The 15,883-nt window shown below is 44.6% G+C and overlaps 1 protein-coding gene across 1 annotated transcript in view; it reads right to left on the bottom strand.

Annotated features, from left to right (window-relative positions):
• Positions 1-15,883, bottom strand: part of Svep1 (sushi, von Willebrand factor type A, EGF and pentraxin domain containing 1) — a 183,308-nt gene that overhangs the window by 47,288 nt on the left and 120,137 nt on the right. Inside the window, exons 25-32 of the mRNA XM_051162513.1 lie at positions 13,079-13,236; positions 10,898-11,099; positions 8,879-9,054; positions 4,865-4,989; positions 3,608-3,731; positions 2,330-2,500; positions 1,224-1,397; positions 662-781 (exon numbers count right to left, since the gene is read on the bottom strand). Coding sequence (XP_051018470.1) covers positions 662-781; positions 1,224-1,397; positions 2,330-2,500; positions 3,608-3,731; positions 4,865-4,989; positions 8,879-9,054; positions 10,898-11,099; positions 13,079-13,236 — 1,250 coding nt within the window. The remainder of the gene's footprint in view (positions 1-661; positions 782-1,223; positions 1,398-2,329; positions 2,501-3,607; positions 3,732-4,864; positions 4,990-8,878; positions 9,055-10,897; positions 11,100-13,078; positions 13,237-15,883) is intronic.

Consider the following 15,883-nt stretch of genomic DNA (forward strand, 5'->3'; position numbering starts at 1 on the left):
CTCTGCAAGACCAATGTGCGCTCCTAACTCAGCCATCTATCTGGCTCAAGGTGCGTGTTTGTGTGTGTGTGTGTGTGTGTGTGTGTGTGTACAGGTGCCCATGAGAGTCAGCAGATGGCATCAGATTCCTTGGAGCTGGAGTTACAGGCATTTGTGAGCTGCCCGAGGTGGGTGCTGGGATTGGAATTCAGGCCTATGATAGAGCAAGGCTTCTTTTTAACTAACTGCTGAGCCTTCTCACTAGAGGCTGATGTGATGAGGCAAGATGCCAATTTCCTTCAAAGACATAATTTTGTGTGACTGAGGCAACAGGAAGGAGGTTGGTGGTGAAGCTGTGAGCGGCATCTTCCTTTTCTGGTTGAGGCCTCGAGGCCAAACAATATTTCTGAGTCTACCGTTACTCTTGTAGCTTCCTTTAATATATGACAATATAGTGGGCTCAATTTTGCACTCAGAAAGTGGGAAGTCAGGGGAGGTCAATGCTAGTTAAGAGTAGCTTTAATGTTCCTATGTGTCCTTGATAAAAATGTTATCCTCCTCATCTACCCCTTTGCCCTTTGAACATGAAACCCTTGTCTTTTTTTTTTTTTTTTTTTTTTTTAATAACATACCCTTCAACATAAACACTTGCTTTAAACAGCTGAGCTAAGACCATCAGTACCTGCACAGTTTTTCCCATCTCCCGTATATGGTGGGTTACAGGAGCATGCGTAGGATCCGTTGGTGTTCAGGCAGGAGGCGTGCTCGTTACAATCCGACCCGACTGCACACTCGTCAACATCTGAAACAAAGATAGCTTACAAACAGTCCAGCCGATTTGTTTTTCTTAAAAAAAAAAAAAAAAAATGCCTTTGCTTTTGCTTTTAGGTCGATATATATCACTGAACGCGTAGAACTGTATGCAGTTTTTTAAATGAGGTTTAAGTGCAACCATTGTGCTTACACTGCAGATGAACAATAAAACTCTACTGCTTCCTCAGCTGATAGGTGGAAGACCAGGGCTGGAGCTATTGTCTTAATACTGAACTTGACTGAAAATGAGGAGCAGTTTTTGGCTCCCCTGGGAAGCAATAGCTGCTTTCCTATTACCTCTTGCCCAGGGCTTACTGGGATGTGGTGGAGTCAGCAAAGCGATGCCTGCCAGGAGAGCCTTGGGATTTGTGGTAAATGTTTCCCATAGAACATGGATGAATCCACATGGCAGTTGCCAGTGTTTATCTTACCAAGACACGCTGGTGAAATGCCATTCCAGCTCCCGTTGTCTGTACAGAACATTCTGGAATCACCCAACAAGTAGTAGCCATTGTTGCACTGGTAGGTCACCGTGCTGCCGGCATGGAAGTCCTCAGCTGAGTAGAAGCCATTCTCCAAGGCAGGAGGCAGCCCACAGCGAATGCCTGGAACAGGGCAGGAAGAACCGAACTTCAGCTGGAGCAAAGTGCTCACAGGACATCTTACCGACATGGACCTAGGCCCGTGGTAGTTGTCTTAGGTGGTTGACTTTTTCCTACTATATACCAACACTGGCTAGAGTATGCTTGCCACAGATGCATTCTCAGCATGTGGCATATTGTCTGGTTCATAGTAGGAATGTCATTCATTCATTTATTCATTCATTCATTCATTCATTCAAAAACGCCCAAGGCACTCTTAGGTACTGTCCTGAGTGCTGAGCTTACAGCAATGAGTAGAATAGATGGCACTCCTGCTTTGTGGTGCTTCTTGCCCTGTGAGGTAGACAGACAAGAAGGTACATGGATGCTGTGTCAGGTGATTGCTGCTAGTCTCTATTCTTGCAGTAGCCTTGGCTAACAAATCTCCTCCCTTCATCCCCCTACCCTTGCTGCTTGCTTAGTCTTCTGTCCTTTATCATTATTATTCATTATAAATAAACATTACAATATGCACTTTCCCCCCATCTTTTCTGACAGAATACAAACACAAGAACATGTGCCAAGGTTTTTAGTCAGTATTTTAAAACTTGAGTCAATGAATGAGTGGAGACACTCAGGCCAAGATACAGATTCCTCTTCCCTCACCCAGCAACGACACCCCTCAGGCTGGGTCTCCACCCTTCACCCTTACGTCACTCAACTCTCAGTTCCTTGCCACCGCCTCACATGCATTTGTCAGGAGTCTCTTTCCATCCTCATCATCCACCTCCCACAAGGTGCCTGGCTCAGCCACTTAGAACCAGGATGAGGATTTGATGGCTGTTTGCTGTGTTTGTAACTGTACATAATTAGCATTTTTCTAACATTCCCCAAGGCCTTATATAGGTCTCATAACTTTTCGGGGCCACCAAGTGAGTTGAACAAAGGCTGCTCACGTTCACAGTGAGGGAGTGGTTGGGTCCACTGCCCTTGGTTCAGGCAATACTGCACAGGATCCCCGACCATCTGGAAGCCCGGATCACAGTACAGACTGACTTTGGAATCTGGCTTTCGCTCTCCTGATGCGATTTTCAGATGAGGTATAGATCCTTCTAAGGATGGGCAATCTGAGGACAAAGAGCACAGGTGTAGAGTGTGTCAGCAACACGGCAGCAGGGCCACAGAGTCATGGGGGCTCCACTCTCTTTTGTACAAGCATAGAACCAGCTTTATTGAATTAAAACAAGTTATCACATTCTGAGGTCATTGACGAAGAAAATGATAAAGAAAAAAGCAAGCAATTCATCAAGCAATTCTCCTTCTCCGCTGCAAATAAATCTGTTGGATATTTTTAAAGGAATTTTTTTTTCCCATACAGGGTTTCTCTGTGTAGCTCTGGCTGTCCTGGAACTCACTCTGTACACCAGGCTGGCCTCAAACTCAGAGATTCACTTGCCTCTGTCCTGCCAAGTGCTAGGATTAAAGGCATGAGCCATCACTGCCCTGCATGTATTTAAAAAGGAACAAATGGCATTCGGGGGATAGTAGTGGCCCATTCCTGTAAATTATCTTAAGTCACAAACCCAAAACACAAGAATTCATTTAACTGTATCGATTAACTGAATGGCTTCTATTCTTCAGAGTGAACATTCTGTGTGCAGGTGGGACATCATTGGTTTTTATCTGTTCCATAAAAGTAACCTTATCTCAAAAAGGAGCAAGGGAATTTGGTGATCATTATAAACAAAAACAGGGGCTGAAGAGATGGCTTGGCGGTTATCTTGTAGAGAACTCAGGTTCAGCTCCCAGGACCCACACTGAGGATCTCAACCATCCTTAACTCCAGTCCAGGGAACCCAGTGCTCTCCTCTGGTCTTTAAGGACACCAGGCACTGGTACAGACATACATGTAGGCAAGAGAGAAAGACATACAGAAATTAAATTTAAACATTTGGAAAAAAAAGATAAACTCGGGGTCTCCCACCCATCTTTTAAATTTCATTTTATCCTTATCCAAGTATTCTCCCTAATTATTTTGTACCCATTATACAGAAAGAATCTCAATATTCAAAACACCCTTTGGGTGGACATGAGATAGATGTGAGTCCCAGTTAAGGGGCAGATTGACCTGTGCCATGATGAGACCACAAGAGAATTCTGAATTATGTGCTTTTGAGAGAACATTCCAGAAGAATCACGACATGGCAGAGTTGGTATAAGAGTGAAATCCTCACCAGAACAGAACATGCTGCTAAAATCAACCTTCACCTTCCCTATGATTCCCGACAAGAAATCAGGCCATGCTAACACGTTTCCCCGACTGAGTTCCTCTGGGCAGGAGCTGGCCAGCGACTTCACCTGAAAGTTTAAAGCACACTTTAAGACAAACCTTCTACTAAGATGGAGTGTGCACATCATACCTAACCTTGTTGAGTCAGCCACAGGTTGTTGCGGCAGAGGGAAAGAGAAGCATAGTTTCAATAGTGTGATGGTGATGGCAACAGGGAATATTCTTTCTTTTTCCAATTCCCATCACTATGTCCCCCCTTAATATTACTCTTAAAAGACTCATGGTTGCCTGAAATTTCGAAATTCTTTGCATAGTTTCTTGTCTAGATGTTAAGGTTTGTTGTGGCATATTATTTTCTCCAAAAGATATTACATAGGCGCTGTGTGTGTGTGTGTGTGTGTGTGTGTGTGTGTGTGTGTGTGTGTGTACCCACGCGCGTGCGTGCGCGTGTGCGCCATCTCTGTGCAGGTGCTTGAAGTGGCCAGAAGAGGGCATCATATCCCCTGGAGATGGAATTACAGGGGGTCGTGAGCCGCCTAATATGGGTTCTGGGAACTGAACTTGGGTCTTTTGCAAGGGCACCAAGTGTTCTAAACCACTGAGCTGCCTCTCTGTCCCCATCTCTCAGTATGATTTGGAGAGTGAATATTTATCAAGCCATCACCGTGGGGCAAACAATCCCACTGATGTGTAGGTGGCCTTCGGTTAATACTGTCTCCTGTGTAGGTGTCGTTCTCTCCTTTTGTAGTTAAGGAAAATGAAGTTTAGAGAGATGGAGCAACATGATTGAGACCATCTCAGAAAGACTGGGTTAAGCAGGTTGGATCTCGGGCTGTCAGACTCAAGCCTGGCTTGAAATACAAGTCTATCTGTTTCTCTCCGTGGCTACTCTCACACCCATTCTAGGTCTAGTCAGGGAAAATATGACGTACGACTCCCTATGATTCTTTCCAACTTAGAAACAGTAATACTTTCACAAAATACTCATTCCTACTTAAATGTCGGACTATCACCAAGAAACTAAAAGGATCATCAATGGAAACCACCATAGATAACATTCACCTAGCAGACCATGCCGTCCAGTGTCAGTGATGAATCCTGCTAATCAGGAGTCTACAACAAGACACATGGGCTATTCATGGTTTTACCAGGTTTGTACCTTTGCATCTCATTACTGTCATACACTGAAAATGGAACTGACCTGCTGTGGAGACAGGACATAGTCCCAGAGGTTGAGCTGGCTTATGGCGCCCACAAAAGACTCCGCTGGGTTGAATCCTTCTCCTTTTTTGTCTTGCTCTTGCCCAAGAACTAAGGCACCACCACCTTGAGAGAGAAGAGAGGGGGTGAGAATAAAGAGGAAAACTTCTTCAATGGTTTGTTATTCTCCAAAGGCTAATTTAATGAATGCGTTACTGAAAGCTGAACTATGAAACTTTGTTGCATGGTGGCTTAGGGACAAAGGACAGATGGAAATTAAGTTTCTGTGGATAGTCAAAGGCAATTGGAGGGTGAGACCACTGGGCTCCAATGGATAGTACACATAGCTCCCTGCTTCTGATCTCAGAGTTTCCTCCACTGTGGTTGCTTTTCTCTCTTGTTCAGCCAACTCCATTTCAGCTTTCAAGGCAGGCCTGCTGAATGCAGCAAGTACTTATGCAGCTCCTAATGCTGTGTTGGCTACACTATCATGGTTGGAACTGCACAGGTGTCAAAGCAGAGCAGAAAGCTTTTCTGCATGGCGGCGGGGGGGGGGGGGAGCGGGTGTTGTAATTTAAAGAGAAGATATGTGCATAAAATATGTTCCCGTATTGAGCGGCGAGTAAAAAAAAAAATGAAGTATGCAGAATAGAAGAACTGATGGTGGGCTGGGGTGGGGGATGGTGATTAGGAAGAGATGCTTGAGTAAGAGTTAGTTTTGTGTAGATAAAAGGCACAAAGTTTCTGGGCACAGGAGTCAATGCCAGAAGAAATACATGGGGTATGGGACTGAGGTTAAAGGTGACTGTCTATAGTTCCTTGGGTCTCTCCTGCAGCCTGTGTGCTATATCTTATAAAGGGCAACATCCACTACATCTGTGTACATTCTCAGTAAGTAGGAAAGGCAGACAGTGAGAACATACAAAGGGCACAGCTGTGAGTCTGAGCACCGGGACTTGAGCTGAGCCACCTGACTCTTGGAGTCTCTTTTCTTCCTCCCATCTAAAATGGAAACCGTTATTCACTGTTAAACTCACATGGTCATTGTAGTGAAACTGTTGAGTACATTGAGGTAAAAAGTAGAAATTTTTTTGGAAAAAGGTAATTAGGCTTAAATGGCATTACAAGGAAGTTGGGGGTTCTACAGTGGTTTTTGTTCAAATATATCTTACAAGGAGGCACATATTGCTAGAACGAGATATTTTACATTTTTTACTTTTGTTTTGTTTTGTTTGAGACAGTGTCTCACACATCCCATGCTGGGCTCAAACTTCCTATGTAGCCAACGGTGGCCTTGAACTTCTGAAGCTCCTGCCTCTGCTTCCCAAGTGCTACTATTACAGGCATTTCCTACCATGCCCTGCCCAGAATAAAATATTTTAAGTTTATTGAGAGTGGTCTCATTACAGCCTTCTGAATATTGTCCCAATCTTGTAAAATAATCATACACATTAACATTAGTATCAGGAATTGAAACTTGGGTATCTCATATGATAGGCAAATGCTCACCGCTAAGCTGAGTCCACCCACATGATTTTTATTATTATTATTATTTCAATTTAAAAAAATTTATTCAGATTACAATTCAACTGTTATTCCATCACATGTATCCTTCCGTTCCTCCCTCCCTCCCGCTTTCACCCTATTCCCCTCCCCTAGGTCTATGACCGAGGGGGACCTCCTCCCCCACTATATGGTCATAGGCTATCAAGTCTCATCTTGGTAGCCTGCTTATTCTTTCTTTGAGTGCCACCAGGCCTCCCCACCAAGGGGAGGTGGTCAAATATAAGGCACCAGAGTTCATGTCAGAGTCAGTCACCACTCTCCACATAACTGTGGAGAATGTCCTGTCCCTTGGCTAGATCTGAATAGGGGTTCAATGTTTAGTGAATCTATTGTTCTTGGTGCAGTAATTTGAGAAGATCTCCTGGGTCCAGATCTGCCCATCATGATGTTTCTTCTTGTAGGTTCCTAGGACCCTCTGGGTCCTTCTATTTTCCCATTTTCCCATACTTCTCTCACCTAGGGTCCCAATAAGACGTCCTCACATCTATCCCAGTCTCCTGGTAAGTGAAGATTTTCGTGGGACATCCCTTTTGGGCTAGTGTCCAGTTAAAAGTGAGTATAAACCTCGTGAGTCTTTCTGCTTCTGGGTGAACTCACTCAGTATGATTGTTTCTAGTTCCACAACCACATGGTTTTTAAAAAGCAGCTTCTATATCAGTATCCAAACAATATCACCATAAACGACCCCTCTATTGTTTCCGGTTGACAATTTCTGGTTCTTCTAGGTAGATCTCCCTAATTTATACCCTTACATGTAGTTCACTGCCTGGATTCAGGAAACCCCGTGAGGTTCCTTTTCTCCCCTCCCCTTGTCCCTGTCTCTACAGCTGCCTCTTACCCAAGCTACTCTCCAGATGGAGCTGGCTCTTGATAACACTTAGTGTGGGGCTCACATCACGGAACGTGTGCATGGTTTGTTTCTCCATCACATTGGCTGGCTGGCTCCTGTTTGTCACTTGAAGCACACCTTTCCCTCTCAGTAGAGATAAGCCAAGGGCTCCTGATTCTTCTGTCATTAATCTTCTCCCTTCACTGGGGACTCTTTTTCCTCTCGGGTTGGAATCATCTCTGCTATTTAGCCCCCCTCCTACACACTCTGTTGCTCTGTTCTCACCATGCCTGGAATGACTATCCCACGCTGGAGGCCACCAGTGACATCCCATTGGCTTTGCCCAACCAGACTCTGTGTGATCAGCTGTGACCTTTTTTTTACAGCCTCGTGCAGTGCATAGAACATTCATTTGTTCCATCTGCATTTCAGATACTTCCATTGACCTTTGTTTAATTCTTTCAACGAAGTCCAATCCCGTTCACTGGTTAGTGCTTGGCCAGCCTTAGAACTCAGGGAAGACATCTCCCTAGCCTTCACCAACATTTACTCTATACAGCTGCTCTGCTGGGAGCCAGCATGGAACTGTGTCCCATTCCTCGACAGTTTGCATGAACTATTCAAACTACCCCTTCACCTCAGTTTGAAATTGCATCTGATCATGGACTCAAAACAACATATCAGTTCTCCCTCCATACCAAAACCTTCTGGAGGTCATATGGATTTTGCTCAATAGGTGCCTGACTTACTTAGGGGTGGGTTCTCAATATATGTTTTCTATGGCCACAAATGAATGAATTTTAGTGTCTTTCTATAATCTTTTAGTATTACAAAGGAAAACAAAGAGACAGTTTCTAAAATTTAAATCAAATATCTGTTTTGAGGTGCTGAAAGGGTAGTCTCACCACATTTTCATGAGGATTTGTCTTTTGTTATAGAGTTATTAGTATATTTACCTTGGGTCAATATAACTTGCTTCTAAAAAAGAATAGTTCATTTTTAATACTTTAAACTATTTTTGTTGAGTTTTATTTAGCTAGACACTATTTTTAAGTATTGGAAACCTTAGGAAACTGCAGAACAATGCATCTACATAGCCCTTCCATGACCAACCACATCTATACAAACAAAATTACTTGTCATGTAAGACTGTAGCAATTTTCAGACTAACCCCCACCACCCCCTGCTGAATATTTTAAAGTGAGTTTAGAGGAAAAGTTGAATTCTACTTGAGAAAGGACACAAAAGCTGGAAACAATGCCCAGTGGCTCAGCTTTGTTCCAAAACAAAACAGAAAACTCCTAAAACATAGTAAGCAAGCAAGCAAGCAGCACACAGCAGTAATTAATGGCTTCCTTAGCAAATGTTCCTAGCCAACTTCGCTTCTTGGTCAAACCAAGATCCCCAAAGGCTTCTCCTACACAGTCACAAAGCTTGCCCAGGGAAAAGCATTTGGTAGCTTATAGTTTAGATAACTGATGGGCTAGGTAAGTGAAAGAAAGGCATAACCATGGGTCTTTGTCTGGAAGCAATGACAACAAAGTTGGCCAATGCTGTGTCCATATAAGCACAGACACCTCCAGAGTCCCCCACACATGTACGCATTTTGCTAAAACATACCAGGTATGGCTTTGCCAATGGAGAGGCCAGTACCACTGTCAGATAATTGCCCATCAATGTAGACCTTCCAGGCTCCACCAGCACTTGTCCACGTGATTGCAATGTGATGCCAAATGCCATCATTTACAGAGGGACAGTTGGTGATCTTTTCCTTTCCGTTCACATAAAGAACCCAACTGCAGAGAGAAAGATTTCAGGGAATGCAGTCAATGGTCACACTTTGGATTCTTTCTTTGAAGGCATGTCACTTTTTATCATGTTTGTGGGGTGTGTGTGTGTGTGTGTGTGTGTGTGTGTGTGTGTGTGTGTGTGTGTGTGTACACGTGTATAAAGTACTCATGTAATTCTCTAGTCATTTTTTCCCTCCATCTGATATTTTAGAAGCAGATCTGAGTTACCAATTACACTAAATTCTAATTCAATGTAAATATTGATGAGTGAAAACAAAGCCTTATGGTGAGCCAAGATGATTGAAATGATTTGCCATCCTTTGGGATGTCAAGAAGATGCTGAAGTGTCTAACTAATGCCCTTCCTCCAGCATATGTGTTTTTGTAAGACCAGAAACAAACTTCAGATGCCTGTAGGAGCTAAGTCTCCTCCAGGGCTTAGACTTCTGACTGGGCATTTGTGTCCTTCAAACTTTGTATGTTCAAAGTCCTGATCAATAATCTGTCAGTATAAGAAGAGAGGCCTTTGGGGGTGACTAGGTCATCAGGATATGGCCATCTGCACAGGATTATTGCAGTTACAAAAAAGGTCAGCTGGAACCCCTTGCTGCTTTGGTCCTTTTGGGCACAGGAAGAACACACCTTGAACAGGATCTGTGAGCCAGGAAGGGGCTCTTCCTAGACCCTGACTCTGCCACTGCCTTGATCTTAAGACTTTTAATATTAGCCTAAACAGACTCACATGGGCCACAGAGTAGCCCAAATACATCCATCCAAAAGAAGAGCCATAGAGACTCCCAGAAATCCCACTGCTCAGGGAAGTGGCGTGATGACATCGAACTGTCTGAAGTGGAAAGCGCCCAAAGACAAATGGAGACAAAGAAACGGTCATGAAAAATGGAGAAGAAAATAAAAGTCCTCTCAGGCTCCAGCAACAATATTCACAAGAGAGGAATATTCTTGTCAGCACTAGCTGCTTTCTTTCCCCCTTTTCTCTCTTTAGCCAAGCAGACAACAGTTTATCTCTTTATGTACATTTTACCTCAAGTGCTTGCAAATGCCTTTAATTTCCCCCCTGAAATTTCACATTCACTACGAAGTGTGTTTGATGAGATGTCTACCAAAATAATGAGATTTCCCTAGCTTGAGAAGAAGAAAACTCCCATAGGCCTCTGGGACCTGCAACCTGCTCATTAGGCCAGCACTGTAGGTGGGCCCCAGAAGAAAGGGCCCTGTGGGTCACCATGCAGCCTAGCCAGGGTGGATCTGCAGGCTTGCTGAGGAATGCAAATGTGGAAAAGAGTGGGGGTCTTCAAAGAACTACAGGGGCCAAGCCAGTGGACAGCTAAGCAATAACTAGTGGTTGGGCCTGTCCAAGCCTGTGGCTTCTCAGCAAGACTCAAGGGACAACTGAAGGGACATTAGAGACAGTGCCGAGGGAAAGACTCTAGAGTTATATTTAATTTCTCTTAATGGAACAAGGAATGCCCCCTTCTACCCTGAGACTGTTTGCTTCTCCTTCTAAATAACACCTGTCCCCCACAGACAAGTGTGGCTGATGGCCCTTAATCTCTGGATGGCCTGCTGTGCAAACAAAGAACATCAGGGGAACAGTTCCTCAAGGCACTGTTACGATCAAATAAAACAAAACTATGAAATCACCCAACACACAAGAGAACACTTCTCACTGACACCCCACTTCCCCAGGTGTTCCAGTGGCTGTTGTCATCCAAGTCTCCGGCCCCCTGGTTCCCAACCAATGTCAGAGGAAGAGCCCTGGGTGGGATTCAGTTCTAACTTGGTGTCAGAAGAAGGCCACTCTGCCACATCCAATCCTAACTCCGGTTTACCCATTGTAGTCAGTCAGGAGGAAGGTGTTGTCTTTGTCGCCCTCAAGTGCATAGGAGATGGGCGTCCCGTAGTTGATGACGTCAGAGGACTTCATCCAGAATGCGCAGGTTATGGCATGGAGAGATGGGAGCACTCCGTCTAGCATGACATACCCGTAGATGCCGGAAACTTCAAAATTCAGGTTAAAACCTGAAGGCTGTTCTGCAACAAATACAGAGAGTGTGCAGAATGCGGTACTTCTGTGCACTTCTGGATGTCCAAGGAAAGCAGCGGGGCTAGTAGCGCAAAGTCCAAAGAAGCTACCTTCAACAGACATGATTTGAGAACTGAATACTTATTTAACCAGTGAGTGTGCATAATAATAGGGGGAGGACACAGCTGCTGAAAGGGAGCAGAAAAACAGTGGTGAAAGGCCGGGAGCTGATAAAGCAGGGCATATGCTGTGGAGAGAGAGGGGTTGATGCTGTGGAGGAGGAAACGGGCTGACTCAAGGGCAGCCTCCGCCCTCACTCAGGAATCTGTTCTTTCCATAGCTGATGAAAAATTCAGCTCTTCCTCTGTTTGCTCTGCAAAGCCTACCATATAACAAAAGTCTTTCACCAATAAGACTTTGGTCTTCCGAGAAAGCAAACTAGCACTGGTCTATTGATTCTCTGAGTCCATCTGACCACCCAAGCCCAGTGGCTTTTGAAAGTATCCTTTCCAGACACATGGGAGAAATAGAGATATGATAACTACAGGTAACACAATCTCAGGGGAGAATACTTTGGTTGGTTCATTTGTTGAAATTCAACTCCACAACATGGTAAATATGGTTAATAACAGGGCATTGTACAACATTGCTAAGAGATTACTGTGTGCAGCAGTTGGGGTAAGAGACATATTAGCTAGATTGCCTTGAATATTCTACATTTTTTTCGCAAATCATAACATGCTCTTCACACTGCACGAATGTATATAATTCTAACGTTCCAACTTTCAATTGTGCAAATATCATTAAAATGAACAAGACTGGGATTGGGACGGAGGCTTGGTGGGTAAAGTGCCAGCTTCTACAAGCATGAGGGCATGAGTTACCAACTGTAGCACCCACATGAGAAGCCACACATGTGCATGTCTGTAGTCCCGGTGCTAGGAGGTGGAGACAAGATGACCCCTAGGGCTTGCTGGGCTGCCAGTCTAGACAGTGAGCTCATGGTTCAGTGACTGACTGCCTCAAAAGGGAAGAAGATAGAGAGCAGTTGACACTGACTTCTGGCCTCTACTCTCACATATATGCACACGTGTGCACACACGCATGCACACACACAAAGACATGCATACATGTACTAACAAGACAACAAATGAGGAAAAAAGGAGGAAGAAGGAAGAGGAGGAGGAGGAAGAAGAGGAGGAGGAATAATTGAACATCTGGTGTGTGGCAGAGCCTGGATAACCTAAAAGGTTAAAAAGGAAAACGTGGGAGAGGTCTGCCAAACTGTTTTCTCATCCATGCTGCTGGGGATAGTGACAGCAGTTCCCAGTTTCTTGATGGCTGTGAAGATGAAGTAAGTACCAAATGCTTAGCAGAGCCTCTGGTGTATGGGCAACACAAGACGTGGGTAAGCCCCGGCGCTGTTCTGTTGATTATTATGGGTCTTGTTAACAGTCATTCTGAGTTCATACATACTTGTCTCATGCCTGAGTTCATGCACACCCATCTCACACCTGAGCTCATGCACACTCATCTCACACACTAGCTCATGCATACCTGTCTCACACCTGAGCTCATGCACACCTGTTTCATGCCTGGTTCATGTGCACCTGTGTCATGCCTGAGTTCATGCATACCTGTCTCACACCTGAGTTCATGCACACCCATCTCACACCTGAGCTTATGCACACCCATCTCACACCTGAGCTCATGCACCCTTGTCTCACACCTGAGTTCATGCACACCTTTTTCATGCCTGGTTCATGCGCACCTGTCTCACGCCTGAGTTCATGCACACCTGTCTCACACCTGAGTTCATGCACACTTGTCTCACACCTGAGTTCATGCACACCTGTTTCAAACCTGAGTTCATGCACACCTGTTTCAAGCCTGAGTTCATGCACACCCGTCTCATACCTGAGTCTGTGCACACCCATCTCACACCTGAGTTCATGCACACCTGTCTCATGCCTGAGTCCATACATACCTGTCTCACACCTTTGGCCTGAAAATCCCGGCAGACATTTACAACTGTAGGAGTTCAGCTCATCCACGCAGGTGGCCTGGTTCCTGCATGGGTTCGAGTGACATTCGTTGATGTTCAGTTCACAGTGTGTCCCTGTGAAGCCTGCTGGGCACTGGCACCTAGAAGAGCACGGAATGTAGCAACAGACACTGTTAGAGGCTTATGATGACCTTGTTTCAGAAGACTTGGGAAAAAGCATTTGAATTGTTTACTTTCCCCATCCATCTGATTGTGATCGAACCTCTTTAAGCCAGTCAGCATCGTAAACAGAACAAAATAAAGCAAAAAGTAATTCAGGTCCTAGCATGTGTGAGTTTACGTGCAGTGAGCTCTTTCCCCACAGAGATTCCTAGAAAACACGAGTAGTTCGGGCTCTATCCTAAAGTCTTTTTATTTATTAAGCCAATTTATAGTAATGAGATAATGCTGGTGGGCTAAAGTTTGCTATAATGAGATAATACTGATGGGCTAAAGTTTGCTATAGCTGTTATGTATTTGTGGAAGTCCTGCTGCCACTGAGTGGTGGAGTGGGAGTCCCGTTCTTATCCATTGTGTCAGATCTGTGGTCACAACCAATTGCTAACACACACTGCAACCTAAGACACATCCAATAGTGACAAATGCTCACCATCCTGCTGTGAAATAAGAAATCTGAGACTGATATTAGAATTACAATCCCACAGTGGCTAGGGCAGTTGAGATCTGCTCCCCAGAGTCCTGTGTATCTACTTTATACCATTTGCTCTAGACAATCACGGCACATGAGCTCCACATCCTGTGTCCTGTGCTTATGACAGCAGTGCTCTGGAGAGGTGAATGTGAAAGCAATTCCTGGTACACACAGGTCATAGATACTAAGCAGACATTGGGAGAAATAAACCAGGGCAAGTGCATCTACTTGGCAATGCCTGAAAACAATGTTAAATGACAAATGCTATTTATGGAGTGTACCTAACACTCTGTACGCTGTATAGTGCTTATTGTGATTTAGGTAGTAAAATGTAAGCCCTACATGAGTTCTTTATGTCTATATAAAAACTTCAGAATATTGATTACCACTAGGAGAGAAGGAGAGAGGGAGGAGAGGGAAGGACGGAGGGAGGGAGTAAGTGAGTGAGTGAGGGAGGGAGAGAGAGAGAGAGAGAGAAACAGAGAGAGAGGGGGAGGGAGAAATTGTAAGTTGAAATGAATCCAACCCTGTCTTTAAAACTTTATTCTTTCAAAACAGGTATCACTCAAATAGAGCAAATATTAATATTTGCCAATCACAGTGATGAATGCATGTTTTTATTATTCTTTGCAATTTCCTACATGACTGAAGGCTATAATATCAACACCAGCACATTCGCCTGGAGCTGTCTCTGATGTTGATCTGAAGGTGACTCGTGTGAGTGCACAGCACTGGAGGAGTTTAAAAGGAAACCTTTGAGTGGACAGCCATCTTGACCCGGTCTCCCCTCTGTGGTGAGTCTGTTTTGGCTAGCAGCTCACTCATCTTTATCTGCCATTACAACACTACCATAGCTCCCTCCACGATGTTTACAGAAGCCACAGCGCTACATTCTGGAGACAGACGCTTTTCTCCTTTCCTCTGGGTCTAGATGAATTACATACTCTTTCATTGTTCTGAGGCCTGGGGTGAAGTCAGAACTGTTATAGATCTCCTGAACATTTCGTACTGCTTACGGTGAGGTGCTCTTTGTTGGAAAACATGATACCCCATGAGAAGATGAGGTTACATTGACAACACCTCACTTCGACCCTGACAATACCGTTTTCACTGCCTTAGCCACCCGCCTTGTATACACTTTATGTATGGGTTGGATGCTTGTAGGAGGGTGACAATAGGCAGGGACAAAGCTGGAAGGGGACTGTGAAATGTTGTAAGGGGGTGACTTTGACTTTTTTCTTTTAACTTTGTGAGTTGATAGATCCAGCAGCAGCTTTAGGACCATGGCCTTTCCTAAGGTTCGCCAGCAAGAGCAACCTATGCTCTCTATTGCAGAAATGTTGTCTCCCGGGTTTTCCTGCAGGCTGGGCGGATGCCTAGGGGGCTCTGGGAGATGCCGACTGGTGGGGCTGCTTCTTAAACTGCATTCTACTGACACCCTAAGTGCTCCCCCAGGAAGGCAAAGTCTTTCCCCCCAAGAACTTTAACTTAGTCCAGGAAGGCTCAGCCTTTATTATTTTATGTATTGTGCTCATGTCAGATTTCTTTTGATGAAAAATTTCTAAAGTAGATGTTAAAACATCATGGACTTCCAGTGCACATGGGCCCTCGGGCCGTATCATCAGGTAGCCCGTTTTTATCTTACCTCATGCAAAAACTTCAGCTAAAAGGCAACATGTTTGAAAATACTGGGTTTTGTCTATTGCCAATATATTAACTTTCATGCCCTGGGACTATACGTCTTTCCTTTCATCACTGTTTTGTGCAGGTGTGTGTTCCCATGTGTGTATTCCTGTGTGCGTGCATGTGTGTGTGTGTGTGTGTGTGTGTGTGTGTGTGTGTGTGTGCCCATGTGCTGGCCAGAGGTTGGCATCAGGCATTTTTCTCTTTCATTCTCTTATTTTTCCAAGACATGGTCTCTCACTGAACTCAGGGTTGGCTAATCCGGCTGGCTCTGTGAGCTCTAGAATTTACCTGTCTCTGCCCTCTAGTCTTTGGGGTGACAGATTGGTTGCCGCCTCACTGAGCTTTGTTTTACACAGCTGCTAGGGATCAGAGCACAGGTCTTCATGCATTCTTAGCACACACTTGACAAA

This window comes from Acomys russatus, chromosome 2 (genome assembly GCF_903995435.1).
Source record: "Acomys russatus chromosome 2, mAcoRus1.1, whole genome shotgun sequence".
Taxonomy (NCBI): Eukaryota; Metazoa; Chordata; class Mammalia; order Rodentia; family Muridae; genus Acomys; species Acomys russatus.